General features: G+C 44.9%; 1 protein-coding gene across 9 annotated transcripts; it reads left to right on the top strand.

Annotated features, from left to right (window-relative positions):
- Positions 1-2565: 2565 nt before the first annotated feature.
- Positions 2566-20676, top strand: LOC127069728 (probable G-protein coupled receptor CG31760). Of its 9 annotated transcripts, none has more exons than XM_051007111.1 (18): positions 2566-2590; positions 9410-9626; positions 10137-10373; positions 10617-10821; positions 11952-12186; positions 13426-13560; positions 14331-14478; positions 14989-15133; positions 15234-15366; positions 15446-15599; positions 15682-15791; positions 15880-16094; positions 16154-16319; positions 16461-16566; positions 16647-16790; positions 16896-17078; positions 17281-17553; positions 17656-20676. In XM_051007111.1, the coding sequence occupies exons 3-17, from the start codon at positions 10158-10160 to the stop codon at positions 17530-17532; spliced, it is 2547 nt and encodes an 848-aa protein (XP_050863068.1). In that variant the 5' UTR covers positions 2566-2590; positions 9410-9626; positions 10137-10157; the 3' UTR covers positions 17533-17553; positions 17656-20676. The 9 variants fall into 9 exon arrangements, with proteins under 9 accessions (XP_050863068.1, XP_050863067.1, XP_050863065.1 ...); XM_051007110.1 differs by lacking the exon at positions 2566-2590 and adding an exon at positions 2608-2624; XM_051007108.1 differs by lacking the exon at positions 2566-2590 and adding an exon at positions 2668-3161.
- Positions 20677-22576: the final 1900 nt, after the last annotated feature.

The following is a 22576-nucleotide window of genomic DNA, read 5'->3' as shown; positions in this document are numbered from 1 at the left end:
TTTTGTCTCCCATCTCCATTATTCGATCGAAACGAAGACCTACGAGCGGGCTTCTCGAGAACGGACGATTTTCTTTGGAAAGAGGGAAGGGGCATCGAGGTTTGCGGATAAGGTGCACTTAACGCTTGCTTCTTGTCGTTCAAAGTGGATCAACTAATTGGATCTTAAAAAGGTTCGCTCGAGTGGTCGACGAGTCGAAGAGAAGAGGGAAGGGACGAGAGAGCGGTCGAAAAGCACGCCGTTGTCGTTGCCAGGCACGACGCGATCGTTTCGAGTTAGGATCGATAGTTGACAAATTGTGTGCCGCACGATGTAGGTCAATCGAGCGCACGTCGGGCGAAACAAGAATGTCACAAGCTCGTCCGAACGGACCTTGATTAGCGTTGCCAGATGCCGCGCGAGCATGCCTCGATAAACAACTTCTTCTTCTTCTTCTTCTTCTTCTTCTTCTTCTTCTTCTTCTACTCGGTGAGAACTATTAAGCCGTCGTTTCGTCTAGCGAAATATTTGGAACGATCTTATTTCAAATATGCGTTTATTTCTTTCGTACAATGCGATCGTGAAAATTGAAGGGAAGGAAAGGAGGAAAGAGGGATACAAGGGAACGGTGAAAGATGGTTCTACTGTTGGGGAACGTTACGGATTATACGATCTCGTGCGACGGTCAGCTCGAAATCGTTGCCAGCATTGACAAGTCTATTGTGAGCGTCGGCATGTGTCAGCTGATGCATAGGTTCTCCATTCAATTTGATCACCACGTCACCCGCTCGTAAGCCAGCTTTATCGGCCAACCCTCCGATCGTTACCTTTCGCAACAAAAAGTACAAACGTCGCGTTACGATCCGAGATTTAATATATTAAACGTATTAAAGAAGGATTTTTTTTTACTCTCCCTTCGTCTCGCCCTTTCTCGTTGGTTGTTTAGGGACGAGCACCGCAACTGTGGCATAACTATTTCATCGTACGGGTATTAGAACGATCGTGGATCGTGCGAGATATCAATACTCTGCTGTAGAGTTCGATCAACTAATTATCTTTTCGCATAAACGTTGAAATATGAAAAATAGGCTCGTCGTACTTGACAAAATAATCATCCACGTTGCATCGATACAACGAAAGAAAGAACCTGGACTTGCGTGGCAACTAAAAATTGTACGCTCGTCCATTAAATCATACCCTGACGACTGTCAAAGGAAAACTGAAATCCACTCCTCCGGAAAGGCGAAGGCCCCAAGGTTGAGCATCGTTTCTCGAAAGTTTAATGTCAACTGACATAGTGGATCGACCGATTCGTTCCTAAACTGAATATCTGAAATCGGAAAGACGACGATAATGAATACAAACGTTATCGTTTGTCACGAGGGGAAGAGAAAATATATGTAAGGGAAAAGATTTGAAATAAAAGAGATAACGTCAAGAGGAGATTTCTTACGAGCTGACACTCACCGACAGGTTCGAAGAAGAGAAGAAATTTTCCGAGATCTTTGGTCGCCCAATGCGTAAACTCTAGCGAAAACGTTAAGCACGAAGTTTAGAGGATCGTCGAAGATCGTCGAAGATCGTCGGAGATCGTCGAAGATCGTCGGCTATCGACGCACGTACGACACGACGATTTCGTGAGATCTGACGACACTGATCTCGCCTATACGTAAATAAACGGCGTTCGCCTTGGCCGGCGCTAATGACGATTCCTTCGGTCATTATCTCTTAGCTCTCACCCTAGATAATATCATCTACACGAATGTCGACTGATCCTTAGGTGGCCAAACGCTGCCAACGTTTTCGTTTGCTCGTTTCTCGAGCACATACCTAAGTATTTTTACTCGTCGATTATCATTTTAATGATCTATCTCGTTAGTAATCGCGATCCGCGATCGAACAATCAAATACATTAGTTCGAACGAATCTTTGTAAATGATTCCGTTAACGAACAATAACCTCTTCTTTCGTACAAAAGTATTTTCAATTCTATCCGATGTAGCCGCGTCGACGTCAAAGTGTTTCGCAAAGAGAAGATTAAAGAATTTTTCACGAGCTTTAATGATCTCCCTACTTGACCGTAAGTCATCGGATAACGGCAATTTCGCCTATTAGTCTAATGGCGAACGCGAACGTTTTATCGTCAAATTCGTCGAGCGTGCGAGCAAGAAACGGGTAGGGACGAGCATTGGAAAAAAAGTATCGTCGGACTACTCGAGCGAATCGCGTACTCAAAGGATTCGACTTGGAGCTGGCGTGTATCGTCTTTCTCTCAAACGATGCGTAGGTACTCGAAAGACTATTTAAAAACAATTTACCGCTGGAGAACGCACTCGACCGACCACTGGAAAAATGTATTAAAAGCTCAACGACGGTGGGACGAGGCAAGCCGGGAGAGGGAGAGAGACGTCGGATTATATCGACTATCTCTCTCTCGTTTCTTTTTCGAAGAGCGTCCTCTCGAGAATTCCGTGTACCGGTAAAAGCAAAGGAAGGCAGTAGCTCTCGCATTTGGACACAGCACTCGTCGCCGTCGTTGCCAAAGAGGATCGACGACGAGGCAAAAGAAACGAAAGAGCCGTGTGGATGAAGGAGTGGAGAGGGAAACCGAGTAAGCAGTTCCCCGTGGATTTCCACGAGTAGAGGTAAAGTTTGATCCCTCGGAGGGCGCACGCGAGGGCGTACGCGAGGGCGCACGCGAGGGCGCACGCCCCGGTCCCAGCTACACAGCTGAGTGGGCTTTAAGCAGTCACGAACGAGTCCTCGTTCGTTGCAGCTGCACCGATCGTGGCTCGTCTCTTCGTCTCTTTTTTCTCCCTTCACCCTTCTACGAGTTCTACATATCTTTCTCTAGCATCCCTCTTTCTCCATCTTCCCTTTTAGCTTTCTTTCTTTCTCTTTCTCTCCCCTCCCCGACCAATCCCACTCTCCCACCCCCCCTCTCCCCGCCGCCATTCGTCCCGCTTTCGTCCGCTTCGTCGTTGCATGCGAATCCTCGTGCTAATCCTCGCAATTTTTCGCGTCGCGCGTGTCAACGTCGAAAGGGAAGCAACGCCGTCTACTCTGGTCTCTTTCGATCTCGGAACGGAAGGTCCTATGCTAACGCGTACCTGTTGGGCTCCATCGGTGATACAAAGTTGGGAGAATGGAGCTTAGGCCTGAAAAATGGCATGTGTCCAATGGTATGTAAGTGTTGATATTATCGCTCAGTGTTACCAACTGACGATTTACTTTTTCATTGATCTTCCTTTTTTTCGCAACCTTCGTAATATCCAATCGTATTTTCTCATCTTGACAAGTCGTCGGGCTTCTATCGATTTACGCGCTCGCTTTTGCGCCCAACTTTTTTAAACTCTTTAATCTCCGAAGCGTTGAGCTTTTAACGACGAGCAGGTGTCGTGGCGTTCGAAAGTGCTTCGAAGAAACGCGAATATGCGCAACAGTTTATGTCGGTAGTATTATAGAGTATTTTCGACGATTTTTTTTCTTTGTCTTGGAACAGTTTCTCGATGATCTCTGTCATCGGGAAAAGCGTTTATCGTTCCATTTTAATCGACCGATATCTTTGTATGTACATAAAGATATATATACCCATATATATGTACGTGCACGCTCGTAATCCTCACCCATTGAAACGTCGACTTTCAAAGAAAGGAAAAAATATTTTAACGAATCAAAAACAATTCTCTTTCGCTGGTCTATTCGTTATCAATTTGGATCATTTGTATGATCGAAAGAATTTCCCTCCGTGTTTTCCGGCGAGCTTAAATAAATTTCGTAGCGATCTCTTAGAACGTTTACGCTATCGGTTTGCATAATCGATGGTAAAACTTTTGAGTACATCTTCGGATGTACTTTACAAGATGTATCTCAAAACCTAATTGGAACGGGAACTCGAACGAGAACTGGAACGAGAACTAGAACCGAATAATCCGCGATCGGATTTTTGTTTTCCTCTCCGTTATTTACTTTCCCGTTGGATATTGCATCTGTCGATTTTCACCGAATCAAAAGGAAAGAAAAAAAAAAAATGAAAACTTTGCGGCCGCGCGCGAAATAGGTCGAAGAGTGAAATTAGTGCGAGTCGCCAAGAGGGAAAAGAAATATTTCGTTATTTCGATGGGCGATACACGCTGAGCGAATTGGTGACACGGAGTAAGCGAGCTACGAAATTGCCCGTCATCGGCGCGTTCATGCTAATGAAAACTATAAATTTGCTTACGCTCCTATTACGTCCTATTTTTCTATCACGTCCAAAGGTGCAAACCGTTTTCATTCCGTAAACATTCTTCCCTCGTTATCCTACTTTATTAACGTAATAATATGTCATCGATGTACTTATTTTCGATTAAGTTTAAATACGCCAGAGAGTTATCCTCTTTCGTAAATATTCGTAGACTAGCGTAAGCGAGAAGCATCCTTACTCGAAATTGAATGGAAAGAAATACACTTGACTTGGAGGTCAAAAAAATGAAGGCTTAACAGATAGATATCCACTGCCACGCTCTAACTGGCCTATCGATTTTTCCTAAAATCCGTTGTTGACCTTAATAGCTGCCTCTCGTTGAGACCCTCGAATATTTAGAATCTCTCTCTCTCTCTCTCAACGCATTATCGGCCACGCAAATATTCCAAAAGTGGAACTATCTCAAAAAAATATATCTTAAAGATACGTTCGATCATATAGAGAATTCCAATTATCATATCCACTTTTTATCGAGACGATATCGAAATTAATGTCGAACGAATAACATTCGAAAACTAGGTATTAGAAAGATATTACTATCGCTCGCGATATAACGCATTAGTCCATTCCTACAAGAGTTTAATCGACGTTCCAAAAAGACTCGAAATTACGCTCTAATTACGAACGATTATACTTGGAGCGTCATTTTTTTCGAGTGGCCAAGCAAGCTCGCGTGTTCGGACGTCGTTGGAAATCTAATCGTGAGGTAATCGAGAAAGGTCGAGGGAGATAGAAACGAAGAAAGAGAGAGAGAGAGAGACTCCTACGGAGGTGCGCAATGTACTCAATTTGTAGCGCCCACGGTGAGACGATACGATGAGCTAATTCAAGAAAAGAAAAAGAGAGAGAGAGAGAGGAAGAGAAGCTTGTGTGCAGTCATCCTCGATCGGCATGCATTTACTACGAGTCGAACAACCCTCGCCATGGGCGTTACCAAAGACGACTCAGCATGAAACTATACAGAGACGACGGAGAACGCTGCTGGTGGTTCGCCAGCATGGAGGGTTGAAATTGTATCGACTGATAATTATCGAGTGTCTATATATACACGTTATACGATGTGTGGCATGCACGAGAGAAAGGGAGAGAGAGAGCGAGAGAGATATGATGCGATGTCGCATAGAAGAAAGAGAAAACTGGCAGATGCAGGGAATAAAAATAACGAAGGGAATACGAGAGCTTGCGTTTGTGTGTGCGAATGATGAAAAAAGCTGTTATCGACAATTATTCCTTCTATTGTTCGCGTATGAAGATGGCATGGTACGAGCGACGCGAACTGAAAAATTCCACTTTTTTTCTGCTGTTTCTTTAATTTTCTTTATTTGGATAAAATAAAATAAAAGGCAGAAAAAAGTTGAATTTTTTTATTTACGTCTCTCGCGCCACGTCATTTCTATATAAAAAAGTTCGAATTTTTCTTCTACCGTTCCTCTTTTTTTTTTTTCTTTATTTCAATGAAAAGATTTTTCTTCGTTTCCATTCGCAAAATGTTAAAGAACAAAAATAACGAGAATTTATGAAAAAGATAGACTGACGAGATAAGGAAAACATAGAGATGATAGATAGAGGAAATTGGTGGTTACACGAAATTGGATGAAAATGAAAGAGGAATAGATATCGAGATGTTGAAAAGATGCATAGAAGACGTTGTTTGAAATCATCCTTCTTTCACACTGGAATGTTTGTGACAGCGGTATTAAAAATGTTACCAACGTAGAAAGGGGAATAAAAGGGAGACGTTCGTTCCACGTTTGTAAATGTGGACGACAAACAAAGCTCGTTCGTTCCGTATTCACGATAAATCTTTGAGACAATGTTGACCTCGTTCCGATGATCGATGAAAGCAGTCCTGTAAAGCAAACTTGGGAGATCCTTGACACTGAAATTTATTTGAATTTTTCAAGTTTCAATTTTATACGTGTACATTGAACGAGGATTCTCAACGATTTGGAAGAAAGTGAAAATGAATTGTGGAAGCTTTCAAATATATTTATTTTTCACGCAAGGCCTCAATCACTCTCTCTCTCTCTCTCTCTCTCTCTCTCTCTCTCTCTCTCTCTCGTTCTTTTTCTCTGCGTCAAGGATACGTAATCGCAAATTTCTTCGATGACGTTTATCCCATTAGTTAAACTTTTATCGGCCCACGTTGAGAAAAAAGTTCTTTTCATTTTATATAACGAAACTTCTCCCTCGATGAAAACGTCTTTGTCCAGGGCATTCATTATACACCACGCGATTAGGTACCGTTTCCTTCGCGATATACTTAGAACGATCTATTTTTGATAAAATATCGTAATAAAATTCTATCGCAAGGAAGGTAGAAAAAATTGTAGAAGAAATTCTAAAAAAAAAAAAATTCTAGTCGGATAAACTAAATCGATTACATCGATATACTTACGTACGTAAGTACGCATACGCATAAATGGAAACTAATAAGTAGAAGATGTAGACAATTGAATAGACAGATGTAACAGGATAAGAGAGGAAGAGGAAGAGGAAGAGGAAGAGGGTGAGACGAGGAGACGTGGACCCAGAGGGTGGCTGTGTGGGCGGTAGCCCACTGGTTGTGGCGGTAGCTGCATCGATCGTTCCGACTCGGCAGCTATAGTCCGCCACTTCGCGTACGAACGATGACGCGACCTCGGCATGGCCTGAAAAATTTCATAAATCATACAAACGACTCGTCGGAAGAGACGAGACGATTGAAACGAGCACCCTTCGCGAAACGTTTTTCCTTTTTCTAATGGGTATTTATTTTTTTATCGATTTGTAAATGTTCCACTCAAACGAGTATAGAAAATTTTTTGTAAAAAACAAAAAAGCAAGACTGGATTGCGACGGGACAGCCAGTCTACTTTCCGAAAAGTATCGGAATGAATATCGTCTGACTAACGTCCATTCTTTATTAACGAAAATCCTTGCCGTCGACCTTCATCTTGGCGCTTTATTGCTCATCCAGAAAGGTGCCTGCGCCAGAAGCATCGGGGAAATTAGTTTGAGCCGTTTCAGGGAGAGGATGATACGGTACGCGGAAGAAAAAGAGCGAATGAGAGGGAAGACGGAATGAGAAAGAGAGAGAGAGAGAGAGAGAGAGAGAGAGAGGTGAGACGAGAAATTCTATTTTCAGATCGAATTGAAAGTCGTTCTGGGCAAGAAGCAATCTAGTATCGTTTGTAATTCGATAGCCGTCGTCGATACCGAAGCTACGTTATTGCCTCCACCGAAGCTTTTGAAGGGACGTATGTACCTTTGTAAACTAATGATCCGTGTTAATTATCGTAGCAATTCTCTTTCAATGATATTCATTTGGGAAGATAAAAATTTGCGAAAACCATTACTTTCGATCACGCGACAATGGCAACGAATATTATCGCTACCTTTGTATTAATATCGGTATAGCTATTTTAGACGAAAAATTCATACGCTCCAGGCATTTTTTATTACTTTAGGATAACATCGTGAGTACGGCGAGAGTCGTGGTCAACCCACTTTCCCTTACGTCCTATAATATAATTCGATACGTACGTACGTATACAAGTATCTATCGATATTCGCTCGAGAACGTCCACTACGAAGGCCAGCCTTTGACAAATATTTGCCAATGCTTAGGACGCTCTTGCCTCGTTCTAATCGAGTAAAAAAGTGTCGTGTTTCGTGAGCAAGGAGGAAAGAAAATTCGGAGGAAAGAGAAAAGATGCTCGAGCAAACGTAGATACGAGTAATAAGATAAATTGCAAATTTAAATAAATTTGAATAAATTTAAATAAAAATGGGATATCGTCGTTGTCGGAGATTCGACTATATCGTTGAATGATGAGAAAGAGTTGGTCGATCGATCGAACCGCGTCGACCATAGACAAAGAGCGATAGACATTTCGATTCTCTCGCGCCTTTCCGATCGGCCTTCTATAAAATCGGTGTGAAGGTGGACGCGTACAATCGCGCGCTAACCGTACATATTCATTCGACGTTCTTTGATCGACGACTCGTGAGATTCAGCCAACCTTTAACAAGCACGGCACAGGACGGCACGGCACGGCATCTCGATTCGATCCATTCTACTCGTAACGTATATCGAATCATATTCGCGTCTATTTCGATACCGCGCGATATCCGATACACCAACGGGATAACTCCAACGATAAAACGTCGCGCGTCCATCTACCTGAGAATAAAGTCAAGTGGAAGATTTTTAGTAAGTACGAAAGCGATGCTTTCGCGTACGATCTATTTGTTGATAAGTATGTGATACGCGTTTCTACATACGTGCGTCTGCTTAAGCGTATGGTACAACACGACAACGTGGCCTTTCGTTTGCGAAATCGCAAAAAGCGTATTACAGGTACTTGATCCGCCGCTGACTTTGGCAGGAACTCGAAAACGTCTCGTGCGGTTTTAGAATAAAACCCATCCCTCGAAATCGATAGCTCTTTACTTAGGGAAATTCGCTCGAAGGAGAACAAATTGATCTCACCGATTCGGCCTGCTATCCATATTTGATTTTCATCGGGTAGCGTCCTTAACCGTTTCTAACTCGATTCGTCTTCGCTAATTCACTACGTGACGTTAATAATCGACACGAGCAATCCAATTTTTGGCAGCAGCCGTATGTAGGTACCTATAGGTCTCGCTTCACCGAATTATCGGAAATTGTTCGAATTGCGAAACGTTTAATCGGAACGAGGTAACCGTTCGAACGAGATCTTTTGTCGCCGCGCTTCATTTTCAACGGTACTACGATATCGAGATTCTGCTTCAAAGAACTGTCGTTCTTTACGACCGGTACGATTACATTGTAAGCGAGAGAAATGGGATGCGAGATAAGAAAAGAACGGAGAAAAAAAGTGTATCGAAGGTCGTTCTCGTCTCGAACAAAAAAAATGCTTCGCGATGAATGATGCCTTCGGAAGTAGACAAAATTTATGTAAATAATTTATGGAACGTAACTTTCGAGATTTGAGCGTTGGATATAGGTCGACGGGTGTGCGCCGACAGATGTGCACACGCCTTTCGTACTTGGCTCCGTTTGCAAAATTTCTCACAGGATCGCATTGTAGAGAAAAGTATCAGGTTTTCGTTCGAGCATACATCTCCAAATGGGATTTATTTTAACGAAAAAGTCGTACCTATTATTTCGAGAATATATTCAGACGAAGAAAGAAATAATTTTTCTCTGCCAAACAGACCGTCTCATCCTCGTTCATTCGCCCAACGATCGCCGAGGATAAGTAAGAAAATCGAAGGTTTCTGCGTTTTTCCTACCTCGAGAAAGGAAGAACTTGGCTACGACCTTAGCAGCGGTGGAAAGATGTCGAGGATATTACCGGCAGGACTTTACCTGCGACCCACGGAGCCGGGCCTGAAGCTCGGCACCACTTGAACCGGTCACCCGTTAGAGAAGGTAAAATTTTCATGATTTACACGTCATCTTTATCGATTTTTCTCGTTCGTTTATGCGCGAGGAAAATTATTTTTTTCCGAAATCATAGAACGAAATCGTATGGTCGAACGACATTTATCTCTCGTAAAGAAATCTTTCAAAGGTCTGCGCTGATATATGGAAATTCTCTTACACGATGTAAAAATTTTGTTTCTTATCGTCGGACAAAGTTCGCACTCGTAATCGTCGATCAGAGCATGGATGACTTGAAATTACGATAATAATTAGTATAACAATACGGAATATTCGTAGAGCTCTTTGAAAATATTTTATCGGAGAAACGGTACGCGTATAGAGATTTCGAATCGCGTTTGTCGGCTCTTTTGCCGATCCAATTAACGGATAAAAGCTCCGTTCGACGAGAGGATTCTCATTCTCTCTTTCTCTTTCTCCGTCTCTCTTCGAGACGATCGATGCAACTTTGATAAAAAAAATCGAATCTAGTCTGTTATTATCGCTTTGACTGAAAAGGGCAAATGAGCAGGACGCGGGATGGGCAAGTCCTGGCTCTTGGCTCTATTTCCTGCGACGATGACGACGATGACGACGATGACGATGATGGCATACGTCACGATGGCGGGAGCTGGTACAACCTCGACGCCGTCGTTTTTTACGACGACGACGACGACGACGAAGACGACGACGACCACCACCACCACCACCACCACCATTACCACCGTCATGGACAGTAAATTCGAAAAAAAAAAAGTAAATCTTTCTGAAAGAGTTATCGTACGCGTCTGTCATACACGTTTTATATCCAGTCGTTTGCGTCTAGACGTAGTCGACTTAATTAATCGATTCAATTATTTACGCGATACGTCGTTTTTACGGCCGACTATATCCATTTCCCAAGTTACTTGTCCAATACTTGTCTAAGACGCAACATCGGGTAACGTCGCCGTCACTCGATCGGCGATCATTCGACAAACGTTCGATTTTTACACGCAGCCGGATATAGAGGAAGCTCTGGACGTGATCGAGGCAGCATCCAGCGGATCGTTGGGGGAAGAGTGCGCGAGTACGGCAGGTTTCAAGTCGCTGCCAGCCGGCGCGTCTCTCGATCCACGTCGTTACGACACGGCACGTCAGAAAACGGATATGACGGCCATGATGCTTCAAAACCTCGGCCCTTCCGGTGTTGCACGACACAACGGTGAGCGAGTGTATTTACGTCTACTTATTTATGTGCAAGCGTTCTATCGCCTCTTCGTTCCACAAACTTTTATCCGTGAAACATAAATAGCGCGTCCTTCCTCGCTTACTATTTCTCCTTTCATCGAGAACGTGTCATCGAAGCGTCGGTCGTAATTCGATCTTTTTCTTTTCATTTTTCTTTTCCGACACACTTTTCTCTCGATTCATCCCGAAAATCTATGAGCCGACTAAAACGGTATGGTGGCAAGGGGCGTGGCAAGGGTAGACGGAAGAACGAGAAGGTTCGAGTAGAATTGGGCACCGTGCCTACTCCCCCTCCCTCCCTCCCTCTCTCTCTCTCTCTCACGTTGCTTATATTTCGCGACACCTGCGCGTCACCTGTTGCTCGTACGCTTGGACATATTTCTTCTTTCAATTCTCTTCGTTTTTTCTTTTTTTCTTTGTTCTTTTAAAAACGAACGACGCTTCGACGACTTTCATCTTTCATCGGAGCTTCGTTTCCGGCGAAGCTCCAGACCCTACTCTCGAGACACTGACTCGAGACAACGAAAGCGAGATTCTCTTGAACTCTCTTGATTAATCCGACTCGTGTTCCAAACCGGTGCTCGTAGAAACGCAAAAAAAGAAAAAAAGTAATGCGCTAAATCTTGCGATATTTAGGAGCGATTCCACGAAACATATGAAACGTTCTCGCGTAGAGTGCTCGCGTAGAGGTTCCATGTCCAGCCTTGAAGCGGTTGCGCATTATTTATGCGACTATACAATCGGTAATATTATTCCGGAGGATAGACAATATAAAATAGGCACGTGCCACTTCGCTGGCTTCTCTCGTTCGAACAGAATTTCAATGGTATAGGCGAAGGAAGAAGGTAACGAGAGTGTGCACAGACCGGATGCTCGGCCGTCTATCGATCTCTCCCGACTCGAAGCCCCACCTTACCACCTGCGTCGCGCACGTACTCCGAAAACCACACGCTCCTGCCTTTTAGCTTCTCTCCCTTCTCGAGGACTTTTTCCTTTCTCCGATGATCGCGACGTACGCGAGTCGTCTGCGAGCGCTCGTCGATCGTCATTGGCATGTTTTAATTTTGAAAAGATTCAGGAAATACGAACGAGATACGTCCGTAGGTCTTTTGGACGTCTTGGCGAAGTCCTTGCTCCTTTCGGTGAACGACGCTGTGGAGGCAAGAGTGATCGCATTGAACGCATCTACCGGGACGGTGATAAACGCCGTGTGGCTCAAGAGGAGTCCCGGAAGCGTGGGCGAACCGATCGAGGTCGAAGGCCACGCTCTGCAGGCAGGATCCAGGCCGGATCCGGGTCTACCCTGGTTCGAAAATGCTGGTGCTAGCTCGGGATTAAGGTTCGACGGTCTTCCTTCCACGATTCTTCCCTCCGTCTCTCTTTCGTTTCGTCTCGTTTTCCTCCCCGTGCACGACACTTTATTATTAATATCTGTCTCGCTCTACCCTTCATTCTATCTCTATTCTCGTCTCGAGGGCTTATTTTCTGAGTAACCGAGTAAGCGATGCTTAAAACTACCAAGAGATGGACATTTTTCACGCGTCGAGGATGAATAAAGAAAGTTCGAAAATAAGCTCTTGGTTTCGTTTTCAACATCCGTCCGAAAATCAACGTCGACTCGGAAGAGAGAAGGCAAATTGCAATGGAAGATTTGCGTTAGATCTCTTCCAATTGTCCCAATGTCTTTCTGGCAAGCTTTTCTCGATCGAACGATCGATGCTCGTTGCGCGAGCGCGACTTTCTTCACCGAGTCAAATAAGACATTATTTCTCTCGAATAAATCTTGCAGGCCGCGAACGATCGAACTCGAGAAAAGCCTGTCTCCTTCTTTCTATTTCTTTTAACCGTTCGAACGATTAACCTGCACGCACGCACACGCACTGCCGAATCGGTTCATTATCCAGCACCAGACATTCTCGTATCAAAATCTTGCATCTTCCCCGAACGGTGGAATGTACGTACCTGTACGGAGAAGAAAAGAAGTAAAAGTCCGCGTAAACGATTTAGAGTCCTTAGCACCGATCATAAAATATCTTCTTTCTCGCAAAGAGTACGTTCTACCGAAGAAACGAGTATCGTCAACGATTCGTAGGCTCTCCACGATCATTCATCGTCCTTCATCATCCCGTACGAGCGTCAGGTCATAGAAACTCGATGTAACGAAGACGGCGAGTAACGTTATTTCGCTCGTATCTCTTTGACAAGCAACGTTCCGATAACGATCGGACGCGACGCGTCATCTACGGCGTACCGTCGATTCGTGGAAAATCATTAATACGTTGAATTACAAACGTTGAACGTTGAACGTTTCATCAGCGTGGGGAACGAGTCGCGAGGTGGTAAAAGGCAGCGAAAACGATTTCGTCGAGTCGATCTCGCGCGTTAAGGGTACCCGCGTCGGGTTGGATCGCGGAGAAAGTGCCAGGAGGCTTGGGAGGGTCGAGTCGAGGGGAAAGGGCTGTTGGGGGGTTAAGAAATCGGCGATCGACGTCGGGGTCGCGTCGTTGCACGAAGCACGCGCGTTTGAAAGAGATCGAAGTTTCTATGACGGTTGTGTGGCGTTTGCGTGTGATCCCAGGTCACCGAAGTTCATGCAGTCACCGCCGATTGAATCCTACAGGGGTTGGTGGACCATCCCGTATTTCTCCTGCAAGACTCGCCAATGGCTCATCTCGTACAGCGTCAACGTGCGCCCCCCGGATTCTCGACACGGGTTCGTACTTCCCTTTTTCTTCCCAAATTTCCCCTCTTTCCTCTTCCGCCGACGAGGTATACCGCTATCTCCTATATTCCTTCCGCTTAAATTCAACCCGCCCCTATACTTTCTTCCACTTATCCCCCAGTAACTCCCCTCTAGTTTCTTAAACTTTGATCCCTTACACCTAGGAAAACTGGAAACTCTGAAACTCGATGCGTCGAGGAGTCTCGGTGGAAAGCTAAACTTCGAGCTAAGCGAGCTCTCTCGTCTCGATAAACTTTCGATTAAGAGAAAAGTCGCGAACGTTTTTAGGGAAGATCGCGAGGCGACGAAGATGGACGATTGAAAGGCAACGAACGAATTAATCGTGTTCGTTAATATCCGATCGGCGAATCGACATCGGTCCTCGTCGTCGCTCGCGTTGAAGAACCGGTTCGCGCGGTGCCTCGATTCGCCGCCCTTCTCTCGGCCGGAGATCTCGCTCTTTCGCGCGAATCGGCTTTCCACCGATTCCCTTCCCTTTCCTCTACGTCCTTCGGGACGAAGTTTAAATGGTTGCCAAATAGCTGTTTGTAGTTGTTCCTTTCGTAATCGTTAGTTACAACGCAATTTCGTACGTACCTATCGTATACGAAAAATGTCACGATAAGGCGATCCAGCTAATTCCCGTATACGTAAAGAACGCCTCTAGATCCGCGCCTCTAGATCCACGCCTCTAGATCCAGCTTTATTCGAAGTCTCGATGCCGATTAGAAATAAATCTTGCTTTTGTTTATTTCCCCAAGTGTGCGAGAATTTTTGAGCATGGATATTGATATCAGCGGCTTGGAGGTGAATCAATGCAATGCATCCCCCTATGGCGATAGCGCATCGTCGAGTAATCAAATAGCATCCTTTAGAGGCACCCACAAGTGTCAGGACGATACAACGCAGGTAATCAAATTTTTACCAGAGACGAGCGAACTTTCGACCGTCGTCTCTCGTTCGTCGCTTTTCGCGAGAGCCGAGGGCACGCGCGCGTTCTCATCTGTTCGACCGCAAACAATGCCCCCGTTTGTCCCAACGACAAGAAGAGATTCCTCAAGAAGAAGAGATCTGTCATCTTTTTTTTTTTTTTTTTTCCAAATACGTGGTACATCCAGCATGCGCTCGGCCCGATCGCGATCACGCAGTACGTCTCGGTACGACGAGGAATTCCAAAGCCACATTAGCCAACGTTAAGACGCTTATCTTAATGTCGTAAAAGCGCGTATGCGTCTTCGGCGATAGATAGTAATTGGATGCCGACGCTTTCGAAACGAATATTAAAGACGTCTCTGTCGCGTTATATCCGCGCGTTTCTTCCAACGACAACAAAATAGACGATATTTAGCTTAGACGTTTACCTCGCTGCGATATATACGGCGACTCGAAGAATCGGAGAAACTTGAAATATATTTACAGTGCGAGTATCACAGTCCGAACGGTAAGATCAACGAGCACGGAGTCGGAGCTGGATGGGCGAAGGGCGCTTACGTTTGCAAGTGTCGACAGGGTTTCTACGGCACGAATCTCCAACGGACTGGCTTCGATGGGATTCTCGTTGAAGGTTGGGCGATTGAATCAAGTACCGGTGGCTAGATTAACGACAAGTAGAAACTACACGCACACGCGTAATAGGAAGAAAACGTTATGCCCCTTTCTTTCAGCGGCATGGAAGGAGATGCAAGAAAATATAAGCGACTCTTACGTCAAAACGTTTCGATGTTTACGCTGCGCACCGGGATGTGCCAAGTGCAAAGGACCGGAGCCTTGCTTGGCTACTTACCGTTGGCCCTTTAGGTATCTCGAACGAATTAAACGCGCAACGAAAGAATTCGCGCGACGAAAGCGGTCTTTAAATCAACGATATCGTTTCAAGGATCACGCTGCTGGCATTCTCCATATTTTGCGTCTTCGGCACCGTCGTCCTCGTGGCCTACATGTACCAACACCGTAAGCTAAAAGTATTCAAAGTCGCCTCGCCTATATTCCTGTCCATCACGCTTCTGGGTTGCGCCATAATGTATCTCGAGGTATGGATTTCGATCGATTTTTTTAAACGAAAACACGACCTTCTCGAGTACTCCATTCTTCCTTTTTTTTTTTGTTATGTAGATGGCAGCCATATTCCCGGTGCTCGACATGTACTCGTGCATAGCCACGAAGTGGACGAGGCATCTCGGCTTCTGCATTTCTTACACCGCTCTGCTGATGAAGACTTGGAGGTAATTGGTTCGAACACGAGCCGACGACGTATCGAGCGAGCGAACGATACGCTTACGATCGAAACGTTCCGTTTCTTCTATTTCGCAGAGTATCGCTGACTTATCGCGTTAAGAGCGCCCACAAGGTCAAACTGACGGACAAGCAATTGTTACAATGGATGGTACCGATATTACTGGTCATGTTAATATACCTTGGTACATGGACGCTCAGTGCGCCACCGTACGCGGAAGTGATCGCCGATAATTACGGTCTGAAATTTTATCAATGCTCTTTCAATTGGTGGGACCATAGTCTAGCCATTGGTAATTAATCGATACACTTATGAAAGATACGATTTACGATTAAACGTTTCTTTAACAAGGAACTCTATCGGCCGTTTCGTTTCAAGGAGAGATTCTATTTCTCGCCTGGGGCATAAAAGTCTGTTACAACGTTCGAAACGCCGAGAGTCTCTTCAACGAGGCACGGCTGATAAGCTACGCCATATATAACATAGCCGCCGTTAACATCGTCATGATCTCCATCCAGTATGTAAACTCTCTAAGAAACATTTGAAACGCAGGGCAAAGCAAAAAAAGAAAAAGAGAAAGAGTTGAACGTAACAAAGAATTCCTCCCCCTTTTGCACGTGAAACGAAAGAGACAAACCGTTTTACCCTTCCTCCGCAGCCTCTTCATCTTCCCGCACGCCGGACCGGACATCAAGTACTCGCTGGGTTTCCTTCGTACTCAGTTGTCGACGTCCGTCACCATTTTTCTCGTATTCGGACCCAAGGTACCAGGGAACCAGCCGACGCTAGCTTTACCCCTAACCATTTAACGGCGCAACGTTTCTTTTTTGTTTTTTTCTTTCAGGTGATTCGGGTCCTTCGAGGACAAGGCGATCAATGGGACAGCCGGGCGCGAGCTCGAGGCGTCACCGCGAGTTTCTCGCTAAACGGAATCGGCTTGGTGCCCGAAGAAACGACCGATCTCTATCAGGAGAACGAGGAACTGAAGGTCCTGATTTGAGCTCGATATCTCGAAGGATAATCTCGCGTAAGGCGTTAGATCAAGGAAACGTTCCTTCTATCTTTTTTTTTTTTTCTTTTGCCCTCTTTCCAGGAAGAGATACAAAAGTTGGCGGCTCAGATCGAGTTCATGAAAATCGTTCACATGGAGATGCACAACAGGCACATCAAGCCCAAAGTAGGTGGATATTTCAGCGCCCATGGTCACACCCACGGTCATCCTTCGGCGGCGCAAAGTCCGATAGCCAAGAGCTCGACCGCCAGTTTTATTTTAAAAGTATGTACCTAAGTCGACCCATCATCATTCTTTTCTCCTCTATCTCTTCCTGCCCTGCCTCCTCTCTCCTTCGAGGTAAACGACCTAGGTGAATCGGCTAGTAGTAATGGTCTGGTAACGGCCCGAAATCTAGATGGTACTTTCTTACACCCGAGGAGAGATTACATATCGAGGAAAAATAAATTGAAATTAAATAATCGAGCAGAGCGCGGTGGAACGAGGTGCGTCAGCGGCCGCGGCCGCGGCCGTCGAAGATTCGACCTTTCCGTCGGGGAGCTTGCATCGAGCACGAAGAATGGAGATGCTTCGAGAGAGGAAGGCCGGAAAGGAGAGGGAGAAGGAGAAGGAAAAGGAGAGGGCCAGAGAGAAGGGCAGAGAAAAGGAAAAGGTTGCCGCTCAGCAGCAAGAGGCGGAACAGAGGGAGCTGCCGCATTCGAGCTGCGAAAAGGTCTGACTAGTGGTCAACAGCGAAGAGGTGACTAAACGGTTTCGTTCCCGACGAATTAAAGAATCGAACAAATATCTTTTCTCTTTCTCGTACCGACAGGACTGACCTTTTTTTCTTTTAACGTCGCAGATATGGTTGTGACGAAGACAATACATCGATTCGGCTGAAAAGTCAAACGAGAGAATATCTTCTCGCACGTCCGCACGAGGAAGGAAGGGAAAAGACTCGAAACGGTTTCTCTCCTCGGTGATCTCAACCGAGACGAGCTTCCCTTCGAACGGACAATCCCACGGTGGTCGTATCGTCTCGTACGTCGCGTTCCTTCGAAACCTTGGCTGATCGGCTCTTCTCTCTCGAGACGCCGCTCCTCGACGACAGGCAGGAGAGAGGGAGAGAGGGAGAGAGATCTTCCCTCAAGAATTTTCTGCGAACGGTCGATGCGTATCGATGAAGATGCGACGTCGACGAGCGTCAACTTTCGTTCTTTTGGGAAAGACGAGAACGGACGGCGAACTTTTATATTCGATTAAATCGTTGAAAGTTTATATCTAGATATAACCATATCACGCGTGCGATCTTTTCTTATCGAACAGCAGCCTTCTAATATCCACCTTCTACGTTCGAAGGTAAACTCGCGAGTGTGGTCGAATAAAGAGAAAGGATAAGAAGAGAAAGGGAAGGAGAGCGAAAGGTCGCGTTCGATCCGAGCATCGAATCGATATCGGTACATTGACAATATGTGTAGAAGCGACGAAAGGGTTGTTCGCCGCTTTGTTTTTATATCTTCACTTAAAGTCGAGTAACCCCGATGTGATTACGAGGTATAACGCCGTAATCCTAGATTCGAATCCTTCTTCGTTTTAGGAACGTGTCCGACTCGCGATAACCAAATTATCGAACGATTGATTGCAACGTCGAAGAGAGCATGCATCGTTATGTCATCTCACGAGTACAAATCATTTTACGACAATAATCGCTTGCGTGCTCGATTTCGGGGAAAAGTCCGGCAAGTTTCTTCTTGCGTTTATCGATTGCAAAATCACGCGTTTATCGTTTCGATGAAAGAGGGAAAAAGCGAAAAAAAAAAGAAGAAGAAAAGAAAAGAAAACGTAAGACGTCGTCGGCCCTCGTTGCTTTACAATTTTGTAAGAGTTTACTTAACTGCTGCACTAATCAATCTAAAGATTTGAGAAAAGTAACGAATAAAAGAGCAAAGATATATCGCTGTTTCTATCTAACGTAAGATATGTATCGTATTTATATCGTCGTTGTTGATTATGCGATTTAATCGACGCGCATGAGAGACTCGCAGCTGTGCTCACGTGGGTAAGCGCGTAACAAGACGCGTGCTTACTCTACGCAGACACGCACGTAATTACGCGCGCAGATAAATACGACGTATAGACGACGATCGGTCCGACGATCTTCGGCGATCGATTCGTCGAACAGAATCGATGAATTAAGATGCACGCGGACCGACGTCGCTTCGATCTCCATCTTCCACTAATCGTAAGTTCGGACGAGCGACTTAACGTTTACGTTTACGAAGGAGAACGAGAAAACGTTCGCGTATCGAGATCGACGTGTTCGAAAAGCTTTTACGAAAAGGTCGAACGAAGGGACGGCTCGAGTAGCGCGAAGCAAGTCAATTTGGAAATTTATCGCGGAAACTGTAAGGAGAGTCTGGTCGCGAGTATTGGACGACGAATGTGTCGGGTCGGTCGACTGCCGCGACATACGCAACTACGTCACGAGAGGCAAGCTACATAGTGAACCGAGAACTTAGGATCGCCGCGATTTTCTTTTGTCCGACATAGTTTCCAAAGCTCGCGACGTATATAAGTACATAAATAAATTAACGATTAAGAGAACGAAACATGCTGTAGTATACACGCGCGCGTATGTCGCTCAGTTAGTAAAAAGTATAAAAAAGAATTATTGTACGTGCTTATAAAAACGCGATCATAGCTTAGTCGTAGGACGATAAAAGACGATAGAACCGCGTCCAAATCCGATTCGACTCCGAGGAATCGAGCGAGACTGTGAGACAGCCAGACAACGCAACGTGTCTCTGCGTAGGCTACGAGACGATCGTCGTTTTCGTTCCCACTTTAATCGTTACTTTGAACCTCGACGTTCGACGTTCAACGATCTCTCCAAGTACGATCGTTTCGTTTCGTCGGCGCGTATCCAATCGATACTTATCGAGCGATACGTTTTCTTATATTTTGCGAAAAAGAAGAACAAAGGAAGAAGAAAGGGAACACAAGGGAGAAGGAAAGAAAGGGAAAACTTGGCGACTTTGTTCGATCCGATGGAAAATGCGAACGAACGTGACAAAGTGGACGTTAAAATAAATGTGATATGTAAATTTGTCGTCCACTTTAATTCTTTCTTAATTACGGCAGAACGGCGTAAACAATTATTCTCGCGGTAACGATTCTCTCGGGGGAAGAAATTTTAAAAATTTTCCGTCGAGTATCCCGATACACAACATGTGAAATAGAAAAAGGAATTAACGTCGTTCTCTCGTACGCACGCACGCACGCATGGTGGGGCAGGCACGCTCGAGTACGTACTTGGACGGTTTTACAACGGCAGACGGCAATAATGATTTTCACGAGTGGTTCTTTGTTCTCGCGACGCGTAAAAGGCGTTAAGGGACGAGGAAAGAAAGAAAGAAGGAAGGAAGGAAGGAAGGAAGGAAGGAAGGATCGCTTTTGATGTCGCCTATCGTGAATACCTCCGCGTTTCGACGAAAGCGTCGATTAGTGTCTGTCGATCCCCTTTTAAATGCAAAAAAACGTTGACGCGATCGAAAATATTATACACTCCGTGAAACTCGTTGATCGATCCTCGCTTATCGCAAGACTTGGCGCAAGGAAAAGGAAACGCAAACGGTAAGATTCTCGTTTACGGAGAGTCCCGTAGATGCGCTCGTCGCATACGTCGAAACGTCGATGAACGATTTGACAATACGGTACATAATCGTCCTCCGATCGTTCGAGTCGAGAGGGAACTTGAGAAACGGGAGTAAGAAGAAAAGGAATTTCGTAAGATAATTCGTTCCAAGGCAACAAGTCCGCGTACAACCGAAAAACATATTTGTAAAGATGTACTGTATGTCGATGAATATAACGATAAATGAGATACTTCTCGTCTCTTTTCTCACTTTCCTTCCTTTGCGTCGTTCCGTCCGTCCGGATAAAAAAGAAAAAAGTTTTCCGATATTTCGATCTTTCTTATTACCGGCAAATCCGCTTAAATCTCGATACTCGACGAGGATTCGACGTTCAACTCTATTGAAATATACGCTCTGTATAAAATGTAAGATTATTAGCAAAAACTCAACTTGTGATCCATCCGATAATAACGTCGGTGTCGGATCGATCCTTAATGACGATCGAGATCGAAAGATGGCACTCGCTGTTCCCGTCGTCGAACGAGGAGTACTTCGGACGGTAACGTCGTTCTCCTCGAAGGATTCGATATATTTCGAAACGCGTCCGCGTTCTCGTCGGAGATCGTCTTAAAGGATAAAAAGCGCTTGATAAAAATCGATGGGAATAAAGAATTGAAAAAATGAGAATTTTTTGTCGAACGCTCAATTTCCTTTACGTTCGAAAACAAACGAACGAAGTTAATTTTTATTTTTAAAGAAATCCGATTATAAATGCAAAAGGATGGGAGGAGGAGACTCGAGGAGAAATTCAATTATATCGATATGTATTATAGCGTAAGTATGCTCTTACGGAGGAAGAAACGATCGAAAGAGAAAATCCGCTTATCCTTCCTGATACGCGTGTTCGTAGCTCGGCCTTCCGTTCGATCCCTCCTCTCCTTTCTTTCTTTCCGACGGCGAGTGGACTAGCCAGTTACGTGTAACGATTTCGTTAACGTCGCCCTGCCTGGAAAACGACGTGAATTCGAGGGGTATGTCGTACGAGGAGCAAGCGGAGGAGAGGAAAGATTGGACGCGTAAACGTCTTGGAAACGCCAATGGACGATGACACGATGACCGACAAATACGTATAAATAGTGATAGATCTGCGCGTAGCTGAATCCAGGAGGTTTAACACGCTCTCGACAAATGATTTTCCTCCTCCGTTCGCCTTCTCATTGGTCGCCGCGCAGGCAGGCCTCCGGAACGTGATATTGTAGCAATCCCATTTAAATTGTTAATTCGAAGTCGGCTTCGAGAAAATAACGTTATATTCGGTCTACTGCGTACGGAGCCCGGTCGATCGTTTCGTTCATCGACACCTTTTCATTCGGCCCTTTTTCTTCGGGCCTCGAGAAGAGTCGATTCGGAACCGGTCCAACTTCGAGCGAGAATCGAACGTCGAAAACGTTGAACGTGCAGCATCGTTGCACGTACGCGCGATACAACAGAATATTATAACTCGAATCGATCCGTATGCGGTAAACGCGCATAATAATGTGCTTCGCCCTTGATATATAACGTACGAGATGTTTTCCTCCGATAATGAAGGAAAAAGAAAAAGAGCTAAACTTTGGAATGCTGCTATTCCATTAAAAGTCAAATAGCTCGTACTACGGGCGTAGCGTATTTACCGAACAGGTATTTGCTAAACAGGTGGGATTAATAATCTCTCCTAGTGTTCTCAGTTGCTAAGATTTTTGAGACGTTCGTTAACCATGTTCGATATAAGCTAATCGATTGTAATAAAAGCGAGCCGTGCGACGCGTACGCTTGAAAGTAGAAAAGATAAGTAGAAAAGCGTGTTTCCTTAAATATCCATATTCAAAACGACGTAAATTTTATGCGCTGCGCTGAATCGCTCCAACGTTGGAATTAAACTCCGACGATGAATTTTTTTTCTCCGATGCACTTACGTTATCGTTAACGAACGCTCTTGACACGTAAAAGTTCTTCGTACGGACAGAATCGAGAATAAAAGTTGGAAAAGTGGGTCGTCCGCGTGACTAGAAAATAGCTGAGGGGAAAATCGGAAAGGGTAAGGGGGTAAGACGCGAATTAAACTCGTCCGATTTTAACACGAAATTGTCTCGGTTACTTTTACGCCTC

The sequence above is a fragment of the Vespula vulgaris genome, chromosome 16, assembly GCF_905475345.1.
Source record: "Vespula vulgaris chromosome 16, iyVesVulg1.1, whole genome shotgun sequence".
NCBI classification, from domain to species: Eukaryota; Metazoa; Arthropoda; class Insecta; order Hymenoptera; family Vespidae; genus Vespula; species Vespula vulgaris.
The sequence above is the reverse complement of the archived record's forward strand: the minus strand, read 5'-3'. Positions and strand labels throughout refer to the sequence as shown.

What these genes read in the sequence shown, in the direction of transcription:
- LOC127069728 (XM_051007111.1), top strand. Translation starts at nt 10,158, where the DNA reads ATGGGCAAGTCCTGGCTCTTGGCTCTATTTCCTGCGACGATGACGACG. An exon ending in GTAAATTCGAAAAAAAAAAA is followed by an intron (nt 10,374 to 10,616) that starts GTAAATCTTTCT and finishes TTTTACACGCAG; the next exon opens with CCGGATATAGAGGAAGCTCT. An exon ending in ATCGTCATGATCTCCATCCA is followed by an intron (nt 16,320 to 16,460) that starts GTATGTAAACTC and finishes CTTCCTCCGCAG; the next exon opens with CCTCTTCATCTTCCCGCACG.